This window comes from Antennarius striatus, chromosome 22 (assembly GCF_040054535.1).
Source record: "Antennarius striatus isolate MH-2024 chromosome 22, ASM4005453v1, whole genome shotgun sequence".
In the NCBI taxonomy this organism is placed as follows: Eukaryota; Metazoa; Chordata; class Actinopteri; order Lophiiformes; family Antennariidae; genus Antennarius; species Antennarius striatus.
In genome coordinates, this window is record NC_090797.1 from 4,750,875 (window position 1) to 4,768,985 (window position 18,111).

An 18,111-nucleotide genomic window follows, 5' to 3' on the forward strand; every position below is an offset into this window, starting at 1 on the left:
GCACACACACACACACACACAAACACACACATAGAATCCTAGATAAAATGTACGCTTTGTTGTCACAAAACCAAGGTTAACACCACGCAAATGCAAATGCATGGCGATGAGTAAACTACAGCCTTGGAATTTCATTACAGTGTAAGATAAACGCCTCGAGCTTCAGAGCCAGACAGCATTTTCTTGCAACATCTGCTTTCATGACAACGCGCCGCGGATAAAACTTCAGAAAGCAAATTCCAACGGCTGTGGATGTCATACGTATACCCAACATCTCACTATCTCATTCACACCTTCCCCCAAACTCTCTTTACGGCGCCACAATCAGAGCACGAGGCTACGGCTCAACCACGTAATCTTACACACGCATGCACACACGCTCATTCATGCATGCATAAATGTTTATGGACTTGTTCGACTTCCTGAAATTGCATATAAGGTTTCTGTCGTCACAGCCAATTGTACAATTGTAAGCATTCTAACAGTTGCTTGTCACTCTGCAAACTGTCAACCCTCATGTCTGATGTCTAAAAATAGGTTTGCGAAGAAGCATGTGTGAAATTTTATTGAATTTTGTCCAGTGGTTTTTGAAATGTGAGTCAAAAATGTAGCAGAGAAGCTACAAGTCAGCGTACGCTGATTTCTCTGTTTGTATGTATTCACACACACTAAGATAACACTGTGCTATCTTTGTCCCTGAGGCCAAGCGCTTTTAGCAGTTTGGATGCACACGCGTGTTGCATGTTATCTGCTGATGCTGGGAGTTGGCAGAGATGCTCCCTGTCAACCCGTGTAGACTTATGTAAGCATTAACTTGATCTAATATCAGCGTGTTCTTTATACCACTTCCCCTAAACTACACTGCGATAAATCACACATTCACATACACACAGCCTAGTAAAAATATATGGCACATAAAGTAGACATACACATCTATGCATGAAATAAAATCTGGAGCTTCTTCCCACTCCTCCACTGCCTGACTCCTGCAAATAGGAGGAGGAAGACAGGTAAAGTGAGAAATATCAGGACTCTATTATATAAAAAACTTTGCTCTGCTTCCTATTTGAGCAGTTCTAAAAGAAAGTTGACTAAAATTACGAGGTAAAATTTACATCGATTTACTTTCCTGCCAGTGCAGGTTGTTATTTGCTTTTGTGACTGTCACATAATTCGCAAATTGTCCCTTTTTTTCCCCCTCCTGGCTGAAGAAAAAGATAACTGTTCTGTCTGTGGGAGGAGGAAGATTACTTTACGCATGTGTTAATAGGCGACGAGGTGAACTTCAGTAACGGTCTTATAGTCAAGTAATTGAGGACCAGTAAGAAAAGTGCCTTTGTGACTCATCGTAATAAGCCCTGACTTCTGAAAACGAAGTTAGTGCCCTATTTTTCTCTGTATAATTATCTTTCTTCTTCCTTCTCTCCATCGCTGACTCATTGTTTTATTCAACCTCTTATCTTATTCTCCATCCCGGTCAAGATATATCCATCTTTCGTCTCTCTTCGCTGCGCGCCCTCTCTCGCTCGCTGACCCTTCTCAGCTCTCTAACGAACTCCTTCTCGCTGATCTCTCTCCTCCTCTCTTCCCTGACTTTCTTCTTCTCCAGGACCTACTTAGATCTGATAATTGGAGGCTGGTGGGAGGTGTGAAGGGGTGGAGATGGGGAGAGTGACAGAGAGTAGGCAGCAGAGTAGGAACTGTGAATGTAAAAGCCCTTGGCATAGTTTGAAGCGAGGAAGGAGGGAGAGTGAGAGTGAACGAGAGAGAGGTCCGTAATTATAGCAGTGTGAGGTGTGAAGATGAAGAGGATCTTAAGTCTTCATGCAGCACACGTCCATACACACACCTTGTGGTTACCAAGAGCTGCCTTTAACTGGCCTCTGTTTTATCATCTAAAGAGCCTCGGGCAAAGACAGCCTCTCACTCGTTGTTCATTCTCCCTCCTTCCCGACTGCTCCTCACCTTGTTTCTATCCCGCTGTTCGGGCCTCACTTTTTTTTTTTTTTTAACCCCAATCTCTCCTCGTCTGCCATTCTTCTGCCATTTTTCATCCATCTCCCTGAAAAGCTGTTCGTGTGCTTAAAGAAACATCAGAATTTATGAGATACAGCTTTTGTGACAGCGTCCTAATTTATCCCTATGGTGAATCAGCCATCCTGAAAACCTTCCTTCCACAGGAAAACTTTGTTCACATGAAACTTTTGGTGAGAACAGCTCAATCCAAAAGGGAATTCTTTGAGAATTAAACTCCATATCCCTGTCATCCACCTGTAGGCTACAGTAACGGGTGTTAAGTTTGTTTTCAATAAAAACAATATCAGGAGGATATCAGGTGGTAAGATGCCAAACTCACACACTGTCCTGCTCTTAGTAGCTCTTTCCATGGTGTTAAATGGTTTTATTATAATGTGCTCCTAAACCTTCATTCTTTTTCATTTTCATCAATTTTCATTCACTTGATTTCTTTCTTTCATTCTCTAATTCACCAGTTGCCTGAGGTCTTGATGATGCAAGTCCTCAACTGACTCCTCAAAAGTCACATCCTTTGAATGACATTGATTTATCCATGAATCCAACTCCCTGCCATCCCAGTCCAATACAGCAACAACTATTATAGCTGGCATTTAGCTTCTTTAATAAAACTATCTCAATCGCTCGATCAATATACTCTGCAAATAAAGTGCCAGGCATTGATCAACACAACATTGACAAGCTACTAATGCAATCATGTGCTCAAGGGGAGTTATATATTGAGTAACATTAATATTTTGGTCTTTCTACTGGCTGAATAGATTAAGAAAAGCCTTGGCAGCAGAACATGCAGTGAAAGACAACAAAAACTGGAAGTGTTCATTTTTAGATGATCTATTTGTGTGCTTCAGCGACGGAGGGTGCAGTAAGAAAAAGTGATAAAAATGCTGATTAAAAAACAGTTTCTTGGCTAAAGAAGCCTATGAGTGCAGTGGTGGTGGTCATGCATGCACATCTTTTGTCAGGGGAACTTGTAAGTCCTTGAGATGTGTAGAGGACAAAAAGGAACGTGGCCTTGGTTAATGTGCCAACAGACAAGCATCTGATCCGAGTGTCCGCATTATCGCTGGAATAAATAAAAAGGTACCCACTGTATGCCCAGGCCTAGCTTTAACACTATTCTGTCATGCATACTAATAACAAGCTCAACCAGTGGGGAGATTTCCCTGGTCTTGATCATTAGCATAGCGTTAAGGGATTATTCAGATCACTGCCTGAAATCCCTTAATTGTAATAGTACACAAAAAAGTCATCTGCAGCAGAAAAAAAAGGCCATCTCATTTCACAGAACAAGTGAAATTTGACAAAGACTGTATGATTGTGCATGTGTCTGCTTGTTCTTAAGCTCGTGCTTGTCCGAGTCATTCAATGACGGTGGTGACCAAAAAAAAAAAAATCTCGCAGCAAATACATGACCTTGGACTTGAGAGGGTTAATTAAAAGCAAATTAAATTTCAATAAGCCTTAAAAACACCTGCTTTCTCTGAAACAACATGTCAAAAAAAAAAGGGACGTCATTAACGTGCAAATACCATTCTCCGTTTTAATTTATGGCTTTCTTTCAGTTGGTAACACAATAGGAGAGCATTCACACATTATTATCCTCAGTCAATATTGACCGGCAGCCCCTGAGTTAATTGGAAAAGGTAAACCTGCAAAGGGACTCAGGCTTGGGCCTTACTAAGGAGAAGGTTTGGATGGATAATGGGAAAAGAGGACAAAGAAAATAATATCTGTGCAGGTTGAATGGCTTAGGGGGAAACACGGGTGGAATAACACAATTGAGAGCAGACTGCTCATCAAAGGAGGCAATCTGGCTGAGCTTGTCCCTGTCGTCATAGGGCGCCTGCCATCCCAGACATGAGCACTAGTTATCTTCATCATGGTTCACCTCAGGCTAGGATTAGCAGGCCACTAAGTCCCTGTAACAACCTCCACAAGAAAACTACCCTGATTTCGGCAGGGGACAGGAAGGAAGAAAAAACAGCACGATAAAAACGGTAAACGCCCCAACCTTCCTTTACCTTGTTGCTCCGCCTCTGACATCTGGACTCTAAATCGGGGAGACTTTCCACATAGAAACAGGAGTGGGTGGGCTGGAAGCATTCATTGAATGCACCCCATCCAGCGAATGGCTTGTCCTCTGCAGCAGAGCAGTCTAATTACGGCAGGCTCTGCTTCAACGGGAACAGAACCGGCTGCCAATATTATTGATAATTCACACAGACTAAGCTGTCGCAGGGAATAGGGATGGGCAAGTGGAAATGGCGATGTTTTAGTACTTTTCCTCTGCCCTTTGATGTGCATTCAAGAGCGAGCCATGCCAAGGGGCTCGTGCCAGATGGAAGCACTACAACCGAAAGGTGTCTCAATCCTTTTAACGTAACTCTTTTTTTTTTTGCATGTGAAACCTAGAAGGATGGCTATTAGTCTCTCACAGCCAAACATTTCCCCTCAATTTATTTCACTATGTTTTATTACTCAGCTGGCCCGGTGCAAAGAGGACGGCCGGGGCTGGGCAGCAGTTAAAACTAAGGGAATAATTTGTCTGGATCTTAATGGGCTACACTTTGATTATCTTTCAAGCCTAAAGGCGGCACCTACAGGGAAATTTAGGGCCTCCTGACAACTCAGCACCATACCGGAGGTCTGATGAACAATTTGAATTAAGGAAAAAGTCATTTGAGTAAAACAACTTTGGGTCAGGACTCACCTCTGGCTTCTTGACCCGGCCTTCCTGGAAGGAACATGTTCGGGGGTCGTGGGTGCAGTCGTGCCTGTATTTACACCAGTGGCACTGGTAGGGACTGCTTACACAAGATAGGCACCTGAGTGGAGGGCAGTGAAGACAAAAAATAGCAATAAACAGTTTGTACAAGCTTATGAATTATAGCTTTTGGAAATCCAACTGTGGGTGTGGACTTACGACTTGTGCACGCTGCAGTTGTAAAACACAAAACTGGTATTTGCAAAGGCGAGGCCGGTCTCCTTGGACTTGAGGTAAAGTTGCACGATCTGGTGGTCGCCTAGAGTGAAACAGATTACGATCAGATCAACACTTTGATCACAGAGGGAGATGGAACAGTTTCTATTCAAGTCAACAAGGAGCATTGACGAAAGGAAACCACACACATTATCCTCAAACTTTTGAAACACCAGAGCAGGAACAAAACTCTATTATAATGTTGATGCTTGAGTGTCACAGCTACTTTCCCACCAAGTAGACACTTCTAAAGAGCCCCTGCTTCTATGATAATCATTTTTCACTCGTTCACACATCCCTTTTTCAGCGTCTAGTCACATTCGATTTTCCCATGGAGGAAAGATGACTGCTCTGCTTTGAGCCACAGGTGTTCAGCCTGTTGCAGTGGTAACGGCGGGATGTTAAGAGAGAGGGAGAGTGGAAGGGGTTTGTTGGGTTAAGGCTTCCTATACCCGCCGTCTTACAACAGACAATAAACCGGAGTCGTAGCTCACACATTTCCCTAGGGATGAAAAATATTCCGCTGGAAGTCTTTGACGGTGTCTTTGACAAGGTAAAAGGGGGAGTGTGTGAGTGTGTGTGTGTCTGTTCAAGTATGATTGTGTGCTTGCGCCTCATCTGTATTTGGTGTGTCCTTTTGTCTGGCCCTAATGAAGAAGTTCATGTTTAATTCAACAGCACATCCACACATCTAACTACTCTCCTGCTACTCTACCTCTCTACCTCTCACTCCCATCCCCGCTCTATCTCCACAGACACACTCTCCTCTTTTCCACCCACACTGTGACTCCTTCTTCTCCCCAGTGTCTCCCTCCATCTCTCTAACAAAGAAGGAATCATTCATCAATCACAGTAAAGCACCGCTGACAACGGATCTGTCCTAATTAGGCCACCTAAATGTTACCTTGAAGCCTGCTAACACTACCTATCCCTCCCCTCTCCCTTTCACTCCATACGTCAGTCTCTCTTCTTTTCTCCTTTTGAACCAAGCTTAGACTAATGAGGCCTGGTAAATTTGAAGGATAAAAGTTTCAAATGCGGGCAAAAAATGTGGAGTATTTTCCTCTTTGTAACAAACCTGTGTTTTCTGAGGGGCAGAGATGTTGTTGGCTTCATTTTGCCGTATTTCTTGGAGTCTGAGACGACATATTTACCTGAATGTTCTTACACGACTGCGACATGACCAGCTTTCCATGTAAGCTGACATCGAAAATATTCAACAAATGTTTGTAAGTCCCAGGAGACCCCCCAGGCACCATGTCAACCTCACATCTGTACATGTGTGCTGTCGGCATGCGCTGTGTGTTTGTTGTAGCAGCACCCGTGTGCGCGCACATGTGTGTGTGTAAGTGTGTGTGTGAAGCCTCTGTTTAAGTGAGGGTGGGGACGCTGAATAAATTAAGGAAGGTGAGACCTGAAAGGTCTCCCCAGCATTTTAATTTTATGATGGTCTGGTCATTTCAGTTCTCTGCAACTCAAAACGATAATTTTCTAAATGGAAGGAGGAAGAATTATGACCCAAAAGGCATGAAAAAAAAAAAAAAATCCACGTCCAGGCACTCAAGCTAGTTTGACAGGTTAAAAGTCCTTTATTTTAATTGACTATTATGATTAAAAACCTGTATTTAACCTGGAATTCTCAAATGTTTGCTTTTTTTGGACAGCTAAAACACCTCCGGAACAAGAAACAAACAACAGAACGGCCACTAAAAATGAGTTGTGTCTAAATTCTGAGGATAATGGATGGATTAAATTATTTTCCCTGTTCTGTTTGCTTCCTTCATTCATTATTCACTTCTAACTTTTGTGGAGGTACACCAGGAGATGGTATCTTCATCATCTCGCCGTGAGAACACGTGGGGTGTTGGTGATGAAGGATTGCCTGCCTGGGGACAGGCCTTCCCGGATGGGGGGGCTTTGTTCAATTAGACCAGGCTTAGCCGACCAAGGAGAAGGGGAGGTTAAGGGAAGAGTGAGGGAAGCATATTTCCTCTCTTTCGCTCTTGGAGTGAATAGTGCCAGGGCTGTTGGGGAATAACGGAAACAATGACACTGTATGGACTCTTATCTTGAGGCAGTAAATTAGCTGGAATAGTGTACTAAAATAAAATAAAAAAACAACACTTAGCTGTGCCGCTTGATATTATTATTTTCCCTACTGGGGTTAACCGGGGTCCCATCACTCTCGCCTGGAGCATACTCACTTTGATGGAGGGTGGTAAATAAATCCCACAGAAGCAAAAAAAAAAGCTAATGTTCTTTCAAGTACAAAACATGTCCTAGGGGCAGAGCTCCAAGGCCCACTGACTTGCTGATGGCAACAAGAAAACAAAAATTTGTTGCCGACTGATAGCTCTGGGAAGGCTCCAATGTGTGTGTAAGTGTGTGTGTTTTTGAGATAACTGCATGCAGGTTTATATTGAACAGGTGATCTAATGTCAAAGCTTGGTTTATATATATTATGATCAGATGGCAAGTTTACAATCCATGCCAGCCCTCCTTTACCTTTGTCAACGACTATCCGTGGCATCTCCTTCTCGGCGGGTGAGGAGCACTTAATTCGATTTCCTTCCACCAGACCGTTCATCTCAGCCAGGTCCTCAAAGGTGCAGTTGACACCGGCAGAAAGTTCCGGGACGTTGTGGGCCTCCAACACCAACTACACCAAAGAAAAATAAAAGAGAGAGATGTCAGCATTCGGCACAATATTAAACAAAATATTCCCTTTTCAGCTATAGCATGAACCGCTTTGACAAATCGGATAAAAGCATAATGAAATAACCCAATGAAAGTGATAAATGGCCCTGGTGAACTGTGACGAAACAAACTAAAGTGGGATTCGGTTAAGTTTCACATTTACATTCAGAGCGGAACACAATGAAAGACCCGACAAAGCTAATTTTAAGATTGCAGCTGTTACTGAGGTAAACATCCGAGCCCAAACCATTATTATACAGCGCTGAAACTCCCAGATCTGTGATCAGAACACCTCCATGCAGATGTAAAGATCCATCTGCAGGACAGTCTCTGGGGGGGGAGCGGGAGACAGCCAAACAACATGGAAGCAGTCTGATGCAGAAAGACTCTAAAATCAGCTTCCCCTTATTAGTCTGCTCTTGTAACCACAAGCTATTGGTAGTATTGATAAGCTGTAAGGATTTAGAATTACATTTTTATGCTCTCACTCTGTGGCTTGGCAGAGGAGAAAAAAAGGGTCATTGACAGGAAAGCATAACAGAAATGACAAAAAATGAGGACGAATGAAGAGTTTGAGAGAATTTGGCTGAGGGGATGGAGTCAGCACGGAGACTGAGGTGAACCATGACAAAGTAAAGGACTGAGGAGGAGAGGAGGATACAGGCTGCTGGACAGGGTGGGAAAAAAGGAAGACTGGGAAATAGAGAATGCAAATCTGCCCCTCTTTATTTGAAATAGCTGCGTAAGCTGTCTCCGCACCTTGGTGAAAACTAACTTTAAGGTGGAACAGAGGAAAGAATAAAGAAGAAGGGGGGGGAAAAAAATCTCCTGTCATTGAACACCAAGGACGAATGCTGGTGAAGCCAGGCGAAGTGGGGTCAAGATCAAAATATGCATATTGATGGAAAATCGTATCTGCCACAGCCCTTGGTCAAGGCATTGATTTGAAGCGCACTCCTTGGTTCACTTGTGATGTGATGCTGAAAGCTGCATCAGCAGCAGAATAAGGCTGACCTGAGCTGTTTTTATATTGCTGTTTAATGACAAGAAGGCGGCCTGACGTGAAGCGATACACGGCCTCCCTACGCGTGACAGACAATGCGCGATTGGGCTTTATCTCTCACGCGTCTTGTCTATTTTTTTCTTGTTATTCCCTCGCTTCAATTTATTTTACCTTCTTTTCTTTTTTTTCTTTTTTTTAAGGAAGGAGAATGCAGCTGGGCCTCGAATTTCCTCAATTACATTTGGAATGGTTACGGTCAAGCCCAGCCCCAGCACGCCTGGTTAAAAAAATTAAAAAGGAAAGGAACCTGCTCACACTCGCAGACTCAAACGCCCTCCTGCAGTTTACTAAACACCATATTTAATGGAGGATATGTGACGATGGTTGTTCATGTTGACACCACGCAACTTAGAGCCTTAGCTGCAAATGGCTTGTCAGAATTTCTTTCAAAGCTAAATTAATGTGTGATAAACAAAAAAACAAGACTGACTTGACTTGATATGTACTGATATTCTATAATCCAGTCATGTTGTGCATCAGTGCTTACAACTGTTGCATGTTGTGTTTGAATATACATAAACTGATGTTAACGGCTGAACAGAAGATCCGTCATGAACGTAAAAAAGAGATCATTAAATGTAAATGAAAATTATAGCTTTCCTGTTACGGAGTTGAGTTTGTTGCCCCCCCCCCCCCTCGTCCAAGCAAATGTTTGACAACACAAAGGTCAAGGAGGGAACTCTGCCCTGCAATCAGTTGGATGGAAGATATGTGGCATAGCCTTTGGGTAAAAGCCTGCTTGGTGAGAAAAGGTTAAACGCTCCCTAAAGAGTCTCTCTCTCTCTCTCACACACACACACACACACACACACACGCACGCACACACACACACACACACACACACACACACACACACACACACACACACACACACACACACACACACACTGAATAGCATTACCGTGATGCAGAGAAGCGCACAACAAAGTCCACTTCTCTCATGTGACCACCAGAGCAAACAGGGATGAAGAACTGTCTTGAACTCCGAGAATTATCTTTGATATTTATGCACTTTGTCTTTGACACTCAAAGCTATTACCAAAGCAGCACTTTAGCAGAAATGGAAATTAAAATGTTACATCAGCTGAAATATTTAAGGGCAATTGGATTTTGAGAACATCATTGGTATGTCATGTTAAAGAAAGACTCAAAAGATACGGTAATGTCATATGTGCAGGGAAAATTAGTCATCCTACCCTTTTTTGGTAAAGTGTGAATAAACCCTTCATATTTATTAGCAAAAAAAAAATGCTGTTGCCTCTCAATTACCACTGTTGAACCAGTGAAAGTGTGTGGTGGTGTCTGAATCTGACCCTGTATCTCTACGGGCATCAACCTTTGGGAAGTGGACTTGAACCCCCACCCCCCTGACCAATGACATCCTTTCCAGGGAAATGAGTGCAATCACAGTTTCTGCTGAACATTCAAGACAATAAGTAAATAAATAAATAAATAAATAAATAAATAAGCCCTAAAAATGTTCAATTCCTGCAAGACATATTTTGCTGTGATGTATCACAGCTCCTTGCGAAGCAATCAGTACACTTAATCACTCAAAAAGCATTCAGACGGTTTAAATAATGCAGCTGTTTTAGAATGAAATGTCTGGTGGAGAGGCGCTGCTTTCGCTTGCCAACAATTACAATAAACACAGTTTGCTGATTGTTGACATTTGTTGGGAGTGCGTTTCACGAGACGGGACTGAAACTTGTGAGCTCAGGATTTGAAGGATGCACGTTGGCAGGCTGTAAAATAATGTAAATCAGGATTATGGCATTAACACTGGCTACTAATCAGTATCTAGAGCATAATTACATCGCATTATAAATTATGCTTAAGTGTGTGATATTGTCAATCTGCCAGACTCGATTTTCTCACCAGAAACACATACGTTTAACCTCACCGTTCGCCGCAATATGGCATGACTAAAACAAATACTCAGCCGCATCTTCTTTTGTGAATGAATTGTTTATTTCTGCACAAGGTTTAGGCAGCAGGTCGTTGCTGCCGTGCGTTTCGCATGTTCCCACTCACCGTGACACTGAACTGCGACACCGAGATGTTGTTGGGGTGGACGCTGAGACGCACACACTGCTTGATGTCCGATGCAAAACGACGGGGTTCCAATGACCGCTCGCATTTCTCCTTTCTGGTACACCTGGAGGAGAAAAAAATCCCAAAAAAAGAAAAGAGGTTGCTATTCACAGATGGTAAACACACACACACCACATAAATCCTGTAACCTAATCTCAGGGCTTACTTTTTCCACCTGTTGGCACCTGGGAAAAGAAGAATGTCCAGCCGGTTTAACAGAAAAAGTCAGACACATTTCCCATATTTCCTTTCGTAGCACACCGGCTACAGTGGCAAATGAATGCAAGGCAGGTCTCTAGGGGTTGGGAGCAGTGGCATTTAAAACAATACTTGCTCTATATGTGGAAGTGGAGCCGGTCAGTTGAAAAAAAAAAAGAGTTAGGCCTAGTCTTTGTGATGCTGTCTTAATGACTGGCATTCACCGGCGATGCCAAATGCAGGTGTAGATGTGGATGTAGGTGGGGGGCAGAGATGGATTCCCCTGCTAGGTAATACCACACCAGGTGGTCTAATCCAGTCCAACAGGAGTTTAGAGGACTAGAGGACTGCGCCCTTTGTTAGAGGACTTTGATGGCTCCTATTTAAAACACTATTCATCAAAATTCTGCAGGGCACAGAGTGACATTTGATTTTTATTACAGCAGTGTAGTTAGATCACAGGTTTTAATATGATGTTTTCCTGAGAAACTCTGTTCCAAATTGGGACGTAACCTCAACCTTCTACTTTTCTCAACACGTACTCCACCAAAAACTCTTGTTCCAGTATAATCCCCTCATAAACTTATGCAAGTCCCCTATTGATTTAGACAAAGACTTTCTGTGCAATTAACAACCTGGCAAATCTGCTCAAAAACTTCTTCAGAGGAAGAAAGAATGGAAAGAATGAAGAGAAAGGAAGAGGATGCAATGAACAAATGAACGCCAGACCTTTGAGGTGGCTGATGTCTTAAATACAGTAATACCTCATGCAGCAAGGAGCTTTTTAATCTTGAATTGGGGAAACTGAGGGGAAGCTGGGTTTCGACCTGACATGAGTATTGTAAAGTTAAGCTGCCTAAAGCGCCACAAAGAGGACAGACATAAAGAAAAAAAAAGAAAGAAAATAATCTGTTTGAGAGAAGGAGCCAACAGGAGGAGGGGTAAATAGTGCAGGAAAGAGAGAGGGAAAAAGAAAACGAAAAAGAAGCGAGATTTAAAAGGGAGGCAGCCATTGTAGGCTTTCTGTGAAGCTTTGGCTGCTAAGCTGGTTTGAGTAGGGGTTTAATCGCTTTGGGCTCCTTTGTGTTTCTCTATCACTGCTGTCTGTTCCTCCATTTCTAGCACTGATTTAATAAGACCACATCATATAAGTACCCTAGGGCAAACGGTGGACACACACACAAAACTGAACAAATGCACAATTTCTGCTATCAACATGCATGAGTACGTAGAATGCTACACACTCCGTCTAGTACCTCACATACCCACAGGTCTGCTGTTTAAACTTGGAGGAGCGATACTGTAATATGCATGTGCTTTTCATACATGTCTTTTACATGTGCTTGTTTTACATACATGTTTAAATGTGAGTGTTTGAGTAGTTAGATGTCGTTTTTGTGCTCACTCATTGACAGTGTTACTACTTTGGTAGAAAACCCCCAAATTGCATTCAAAAACTGAATGTGTGTTCATGTGTCTGGTAGTCATTGATTACTTACATGGTAAGATTTCGTCATTATTTCTTTATTTTTAAACTGTCAGCCTGTTATTACCATGTTACTGCCCATATAAATCCTGTATTATTCATTTACAATCCATGTCAATCCTTACACTTTCCTGTATCTTCCTATATATCTAAGACGGACTAAAAAAATTATAGTAAGAACATTATAAAGATGCCTATTAACGTCCATCTCACTACACATTGGATTTTTAGGTTTGGTTTTTATGTGTGGTGAAAATCCAAAGCCTGTGAGTTTTAATCATCTGCAGAGATTTACAATGCATCTCTTGTGTATTTACAAGCTGAAAAGACACAATAAGATGGTGTGAGTTGACGAGTGCAGCAACTCGATCTGGCACTACTGCATTGGGACCTGTTAATATATTATCATTACAGAGGCTATAGCACTTGCTCTAAGAAGTGAACAGGGGCCAATTTGTTTGGCTCGTTATGCAAACGTACGTGGAAATTCTCATTAAAAAACAAACAGCCTTTGCTCAACTGGAATAAAGAACATCAATCTGGAGGCGACTGATCACAAATCCATAAAGACTGATTGCCTACTTCTGTTGCACCCTTTTGACACAGGTAGAGATTCTACTACTGAAATGAACACATTTATAAGTGAAAACAGAACAAAAAGTGATATCGTATCGGTTTTACTTGATTACAATTTGTGTCGGGCACCATTATGACTTATGCTTTTAGAATTAAGACCATCAAAAATTATTCATATCATGATTTAGTCGTATGGACACAAGTGAAGCCCTCGATTGGAAATGATTTTTGCAGACAATTTCAGCTTTTAGGCCAAACAATCCCAATTTCATAAGGCTTGGAGGGGCCGTTTAAAACATAAAACAAAATGTTGTTATTTCTTCATTAGAAATATACTTCTTGTCAATGATAATGTTCAGTGCACTTAGCATTCCTCTCTTTGTTAAGGTACTTAATTTATAAGTTGCATACTGGTTATACGGATGGGGGTGTTGTTGTTGTTCAGATGACTCTGAAACTTTCACCCCATTCTTGTGAAGGAGCTTCTCATAATTTGGAATATCACAATTAAAGTCTTCCCCAAATCACGTCCAGGTCATTACCCAAGGTCACAAGTGACACTGTGGGATAGAACAACCACTTCCTTTTCCCACTTACTACGTACTATCACACATTTTACTGTCTGCTTGTAAGGGTCGGTGAGGGAAACTGGGATGGTAGAATAGCCCAGTTTCCAAGGCAACCAAGGTTACCAGACACCCATCTTTGCCCCAGACCTGACAAAGACAGTTGGATCCACTTTAGAATTCACAGGGAGTTGTTAATTACTAAGTGATTTAAGCATAACTTAATATATGTAGAGGGAAATACCTCAGAGAAATGCCTTTGCATATTTTGAATTAAAGACTAACCTTAGGAGAGACAGAGGGCAGATCCCAATGGGTCAAAGACTTTGAGACAAGGAAGAAGGAATCTTCCAGACCTGGCTCGACATCACACAGCATTCTCTCTTGTACTCTCGTGACGATTCTTCTTGGCTGAGCTTCATTACATACTTGTGCGTAAGACTTTCCTGACCAGTTCATCCCATTTCCTTCACATTTCACAGAGTCAGAAGGTCACAGACTCCGCTGAGCGACATGAAACAACCAACAGGTCAGATTATTAGCTTTGACATCCCAGACACGGGCTGTACAGGGAATGTGACTCAGCAGAAGAGGGAATATTTTTTCCTTCTCTTTACCTCCAGAAAGACAATGACACTACTATAAAAAATACAGAAGGGTTCATAATATTCAACAAATCCACTGGAGTTGGGGAGTGTCCAGTCCTGGGTCAACTTTTTGTCAGTGACAGGCAATTCCTCTTCTTTGTTTCTTTTCCTTGTTTGACTTTTTTGGATTGTACTGCATACCAAGGACACAATGCTTTGTTATTTACCCCTGTATACCCCCCCAGGTTTATGTTCATTCTGCTGCATGTATAAGCAGAAACCCCTCTATACAGTGACACCAGCTAACACAAACACTACCATAAATATTCAAAGGTCCTGTATCTCGACCTAATCTCCAACTTGATGTATAAGATATTTACAAATTCCATTTTGATCAACCCTAATGACACCATCGTGAGGGGAATTTATGTAGCTGCTCTGTCTGATTTAGGTTGCAGTGGAAAGATATCAGTTCAGCTGATATAAGAGGTGGGCATTATCAGAGCAAAGCACTGGATAATTGCTATCAATTACTGTCGAAACAGACCATGAAAGTAAAAAAAGATTGCATCATTTGTAACAATACGAAACAATCCCAGCCTCTGTAAACATCAAAAAATAAACCATTTAAAGAATCCCAGAAATCGATGGGACATACATTTAAAATGCTCCTAAAATGACTTACTGGAGCCACTTCTTGTGGGATATGTAACATCTTTTTATTGGTTTAATGAACATCGCTGTTCTGCAAAGCACATTGACTGACTTGTCAATGATACATTCTGAGAGAGGGACTAAATTGGTCCAGAATAGAAACTAATCAGCACTCTTGTTTCTCCCATGCAGCCTTTGGTAAGGTGACAGAATTACGAGAGAAAAATTGGAAGGTAGAGAAAGTTTTTAGCCTCTAGACTTGTCGCTTTCAAAAATAGATGGATCCTTCTTTTTTTCACGTCATGTTCTGAATATGAGGCTATCTCATTGTGAGCATACAGACAAAAAAACCCACCCACACCCGTTAACAATAAGTTCATTTACTGCGTGCCATGGAAAGAGAATCAAATTACAGTATCTTTTAAAAGTAACCTTTGGATTCTTTGAATCATTGTTTGGGTTTGATGTGCACCAACTTAATGAGATGTGTAGTCTGTATAAATGATTGGAACCTACATCAAAAGAATACTTTAGAACAGGTTCAGCAAGAACACAGAACCCAGCATGGATTACTCAAACGAAAAGCAAAATTTTACCAGTATTTATAAGGATAAACTTTATAGGGAAAGCAATGTCATGGCAATAAAACCTAAAACCTCTAGTATTCTTTTGGTGTTTCAAAGTCATAGAGATAAAGTATAATTCCGGGTTTGAGCCCTTGTGGCTCACACTACTCTTGATCGGTGGGGCGCAGGTTGCAAATCTCAAGGGAGCACAGAGAAAGGAATATACTAAAGAGAGGGTGCAGATGTAGCCGACCATGTGAGACTTCAGGTGTAATGCATATCTAATGTGAGGCTATGGAGAAGGTCAAGCAGTCTGTGAAATGAAAGCTATTAAAATCTCACAAAGCCGAGGTCCTGCAATTCTCAGCTCTAGCGAATGTCTGTCATTGGAGGAAACAAGTGCCTGAACATGCACACAAATACAACACACAACTTTACAGCAAACATAAACATAAAAAAACAACTTCTGAACTTCGCTCTCTAATCCAAATGAAAACCTATTGCTTTGCTACCCGTGCATCACAACACACAATATGGAATCCTATATACATACTAACACCCAGAGTCTATATAAGGTAGCGTAGAGAAGGAGCTGTCACAGAGATGCAGCCCAATCGCACATAAATATTCAGCTGGGCTACAACTTCTCACTCGTACATGTGACTGCAGAAAGGCATGAACACACACAAACACACACGCGCATGCACACACAACAGTGTGCCTCTCCTTGTGCTGTCATTAAAAGTGTTGGTCTGCGGAGCAGAAAGCCCCATGGGGGTGGAGGTGGTGTGGAATTGGGGAGCAGTGGAAGAGTGATTACCTGGCCCACTAGCCATGACCCTATATATGTGTGTGTGTGTGTGTGTGTGTGTGTGTGTGTGTGTGTGTGTGTGTGTGTGTGTGTGTGTGTGTGTGTGTGTGTGTGTGTGTGTGTGTGTGTGTGTGTGTGTGTGTGTGTGTGTGGACTCACACACACACGTGCACACAAATTGTGTGTCTCATATAAGACTTTAGCCAAAGATATGGCTGCACCATATCTAAAATTCTCAAGGTTTTACATACAGACAGCAACACTGGTGCTTAGAGGTTATTGTCCCAGCAACCAGGTATAAAATATATGTTTATACTCTGTTGTGTGTGTGTGTGTGTGTGTGTGTGTGTGTGTGTGTGTGTGTGTGTGTGTGTGTGTGTGTGTATGTAAGTGTGACAAATACATTGACTAATTTTGGCAGTAATTGAACACCATTTCAAAAACTGGAATGAATTTTACACCGTTCTCTTTTATTTCAAAATATTTCAACAAATTCTTTCTAAAAGCACAAAACACACTGGATAAGATGGTGATTGGGCACAACGCTCTGGCAAACAAGTGGCAGCTGTTTCCCTGCGCTGTGACTTTTGTGGGTCCAACACTCCACCAACCAATTTTAGCAGCTGTCAAAAGTCCTGCCACCAGCTTCCTTCATCTCTTTTTCCCTCACATGCACGCACAACAAACAACAATCCCCTGGCTGGGCTATATTGGTGGGATGGTGTGTGACAGGCTTATTAGGCTGTTTATCTGGCATATGTGATGGCAGTGCTGCCCCCTGAAGATGCTATTAGGCCAGGTTCTCTATATTAAAAAGATTTTCTCTGGCTTGGAGGTGTGCTGTGCATGAGCATTAGGGCTACAGGAAGCAGATTGAATTTACAAATGAGCTTTTATGAACTATTTACCTGAATTATTGAGTCATTTTACTTCAAGAACTCTTACAGACACAAAAGGGCAAAAAGGTGCAACCATGTTTTTTATATATGTATATATACAGTATAAACCAGTTGCTTTTCTACAAGTAATGATTAAAAAGCTCCTCACTGACATCTGTTGGTTAAAATTGGAAAAGACTGTAGGAAAAACACAAAAACTGAGCCCAGTGACGGTTTAAGCGGCGGTAAACAGCGCATTAGTCAATAGAAAGAAGATGAGGCTGTTGAACCGTAGTGGGTGATTTTAATAGAAACTTGTTCAACATCTAAGCCTGTACAGGGCAGATAGAACATGGTAGTAAATGATGATAAGGAAAAGTATAACAATCTGCATTTACCTGTAATGTCCTTTTCCTAAAATGTATATTACTAAAAAATTAAAACAAACTTTTCAACAGGCGAAACACCAGAGTTGTATTTAAACACAGAGAAAGTGAACAAACATGAGATCAGATAAGAGATATAAAAGATAATATTGGAATGGTTCCAAACAGCTCAAATATCACTGTTCCATTTATTACCATATCAAATCACAATCTATTCATGGAATAATGGTCCAGACAATGACGAGGAAAAACAACAGCGTATCGTTGCATTTCATCTACCATGCTATCCCAAGGTAGTTGTGAACAGAAGTTCTCCGTTTGATGATGTTTTCATAACTCCCCCCTTGGGGTGACGGTGCAGGACACTAGAGGGCTGCTTCTCAATGGGGTCTCAATAGTGCACTTGGCTTTTATCTTCCATATATTGTGTTGTGATCCTTCATGTGTGCAAGAACAGATGGCAGCATATGATACTATTGATCCACACAGTCAATATCCAGTGTGTGGAGTTCAGGTGTCTATATTTGCAGCC

General features: G+C 41.8%; 1 protein-coding gene across 1 annotated transcript in view; it reads right to left on the minus strand.

Annotated features, from left to right (window-relative positions):
- The window catches only part of plxna4 (plexin A4), a 198,836-nt gene that overhangs the window by 44,413 nt on the left and 136,312 nt on the right, over positions 1-18,111 (minus strand). Inside the window, exons 6-9 of the mRNA XM_068306872.1 lie at positions 10,812-10,935; positions 7,523-7,676; positions 4,961-5,060; positions 4,748-4,862 (exon numbers count right to left, since the gene is read on the minus strand). Coding sequence (XP_068162973.1) covers positions 4,748-4,862; positions 4,961-5,060; positions 7,523-7,676; positions 10,812-10,935 — 493 coding nt within the window. The remainder of the gene's footprint in view (positions 1-4,747; positions 4,863-4,960; positions 5,061-7,522; positions 7,677-10,811; positions 10,936-18,111) is intronic.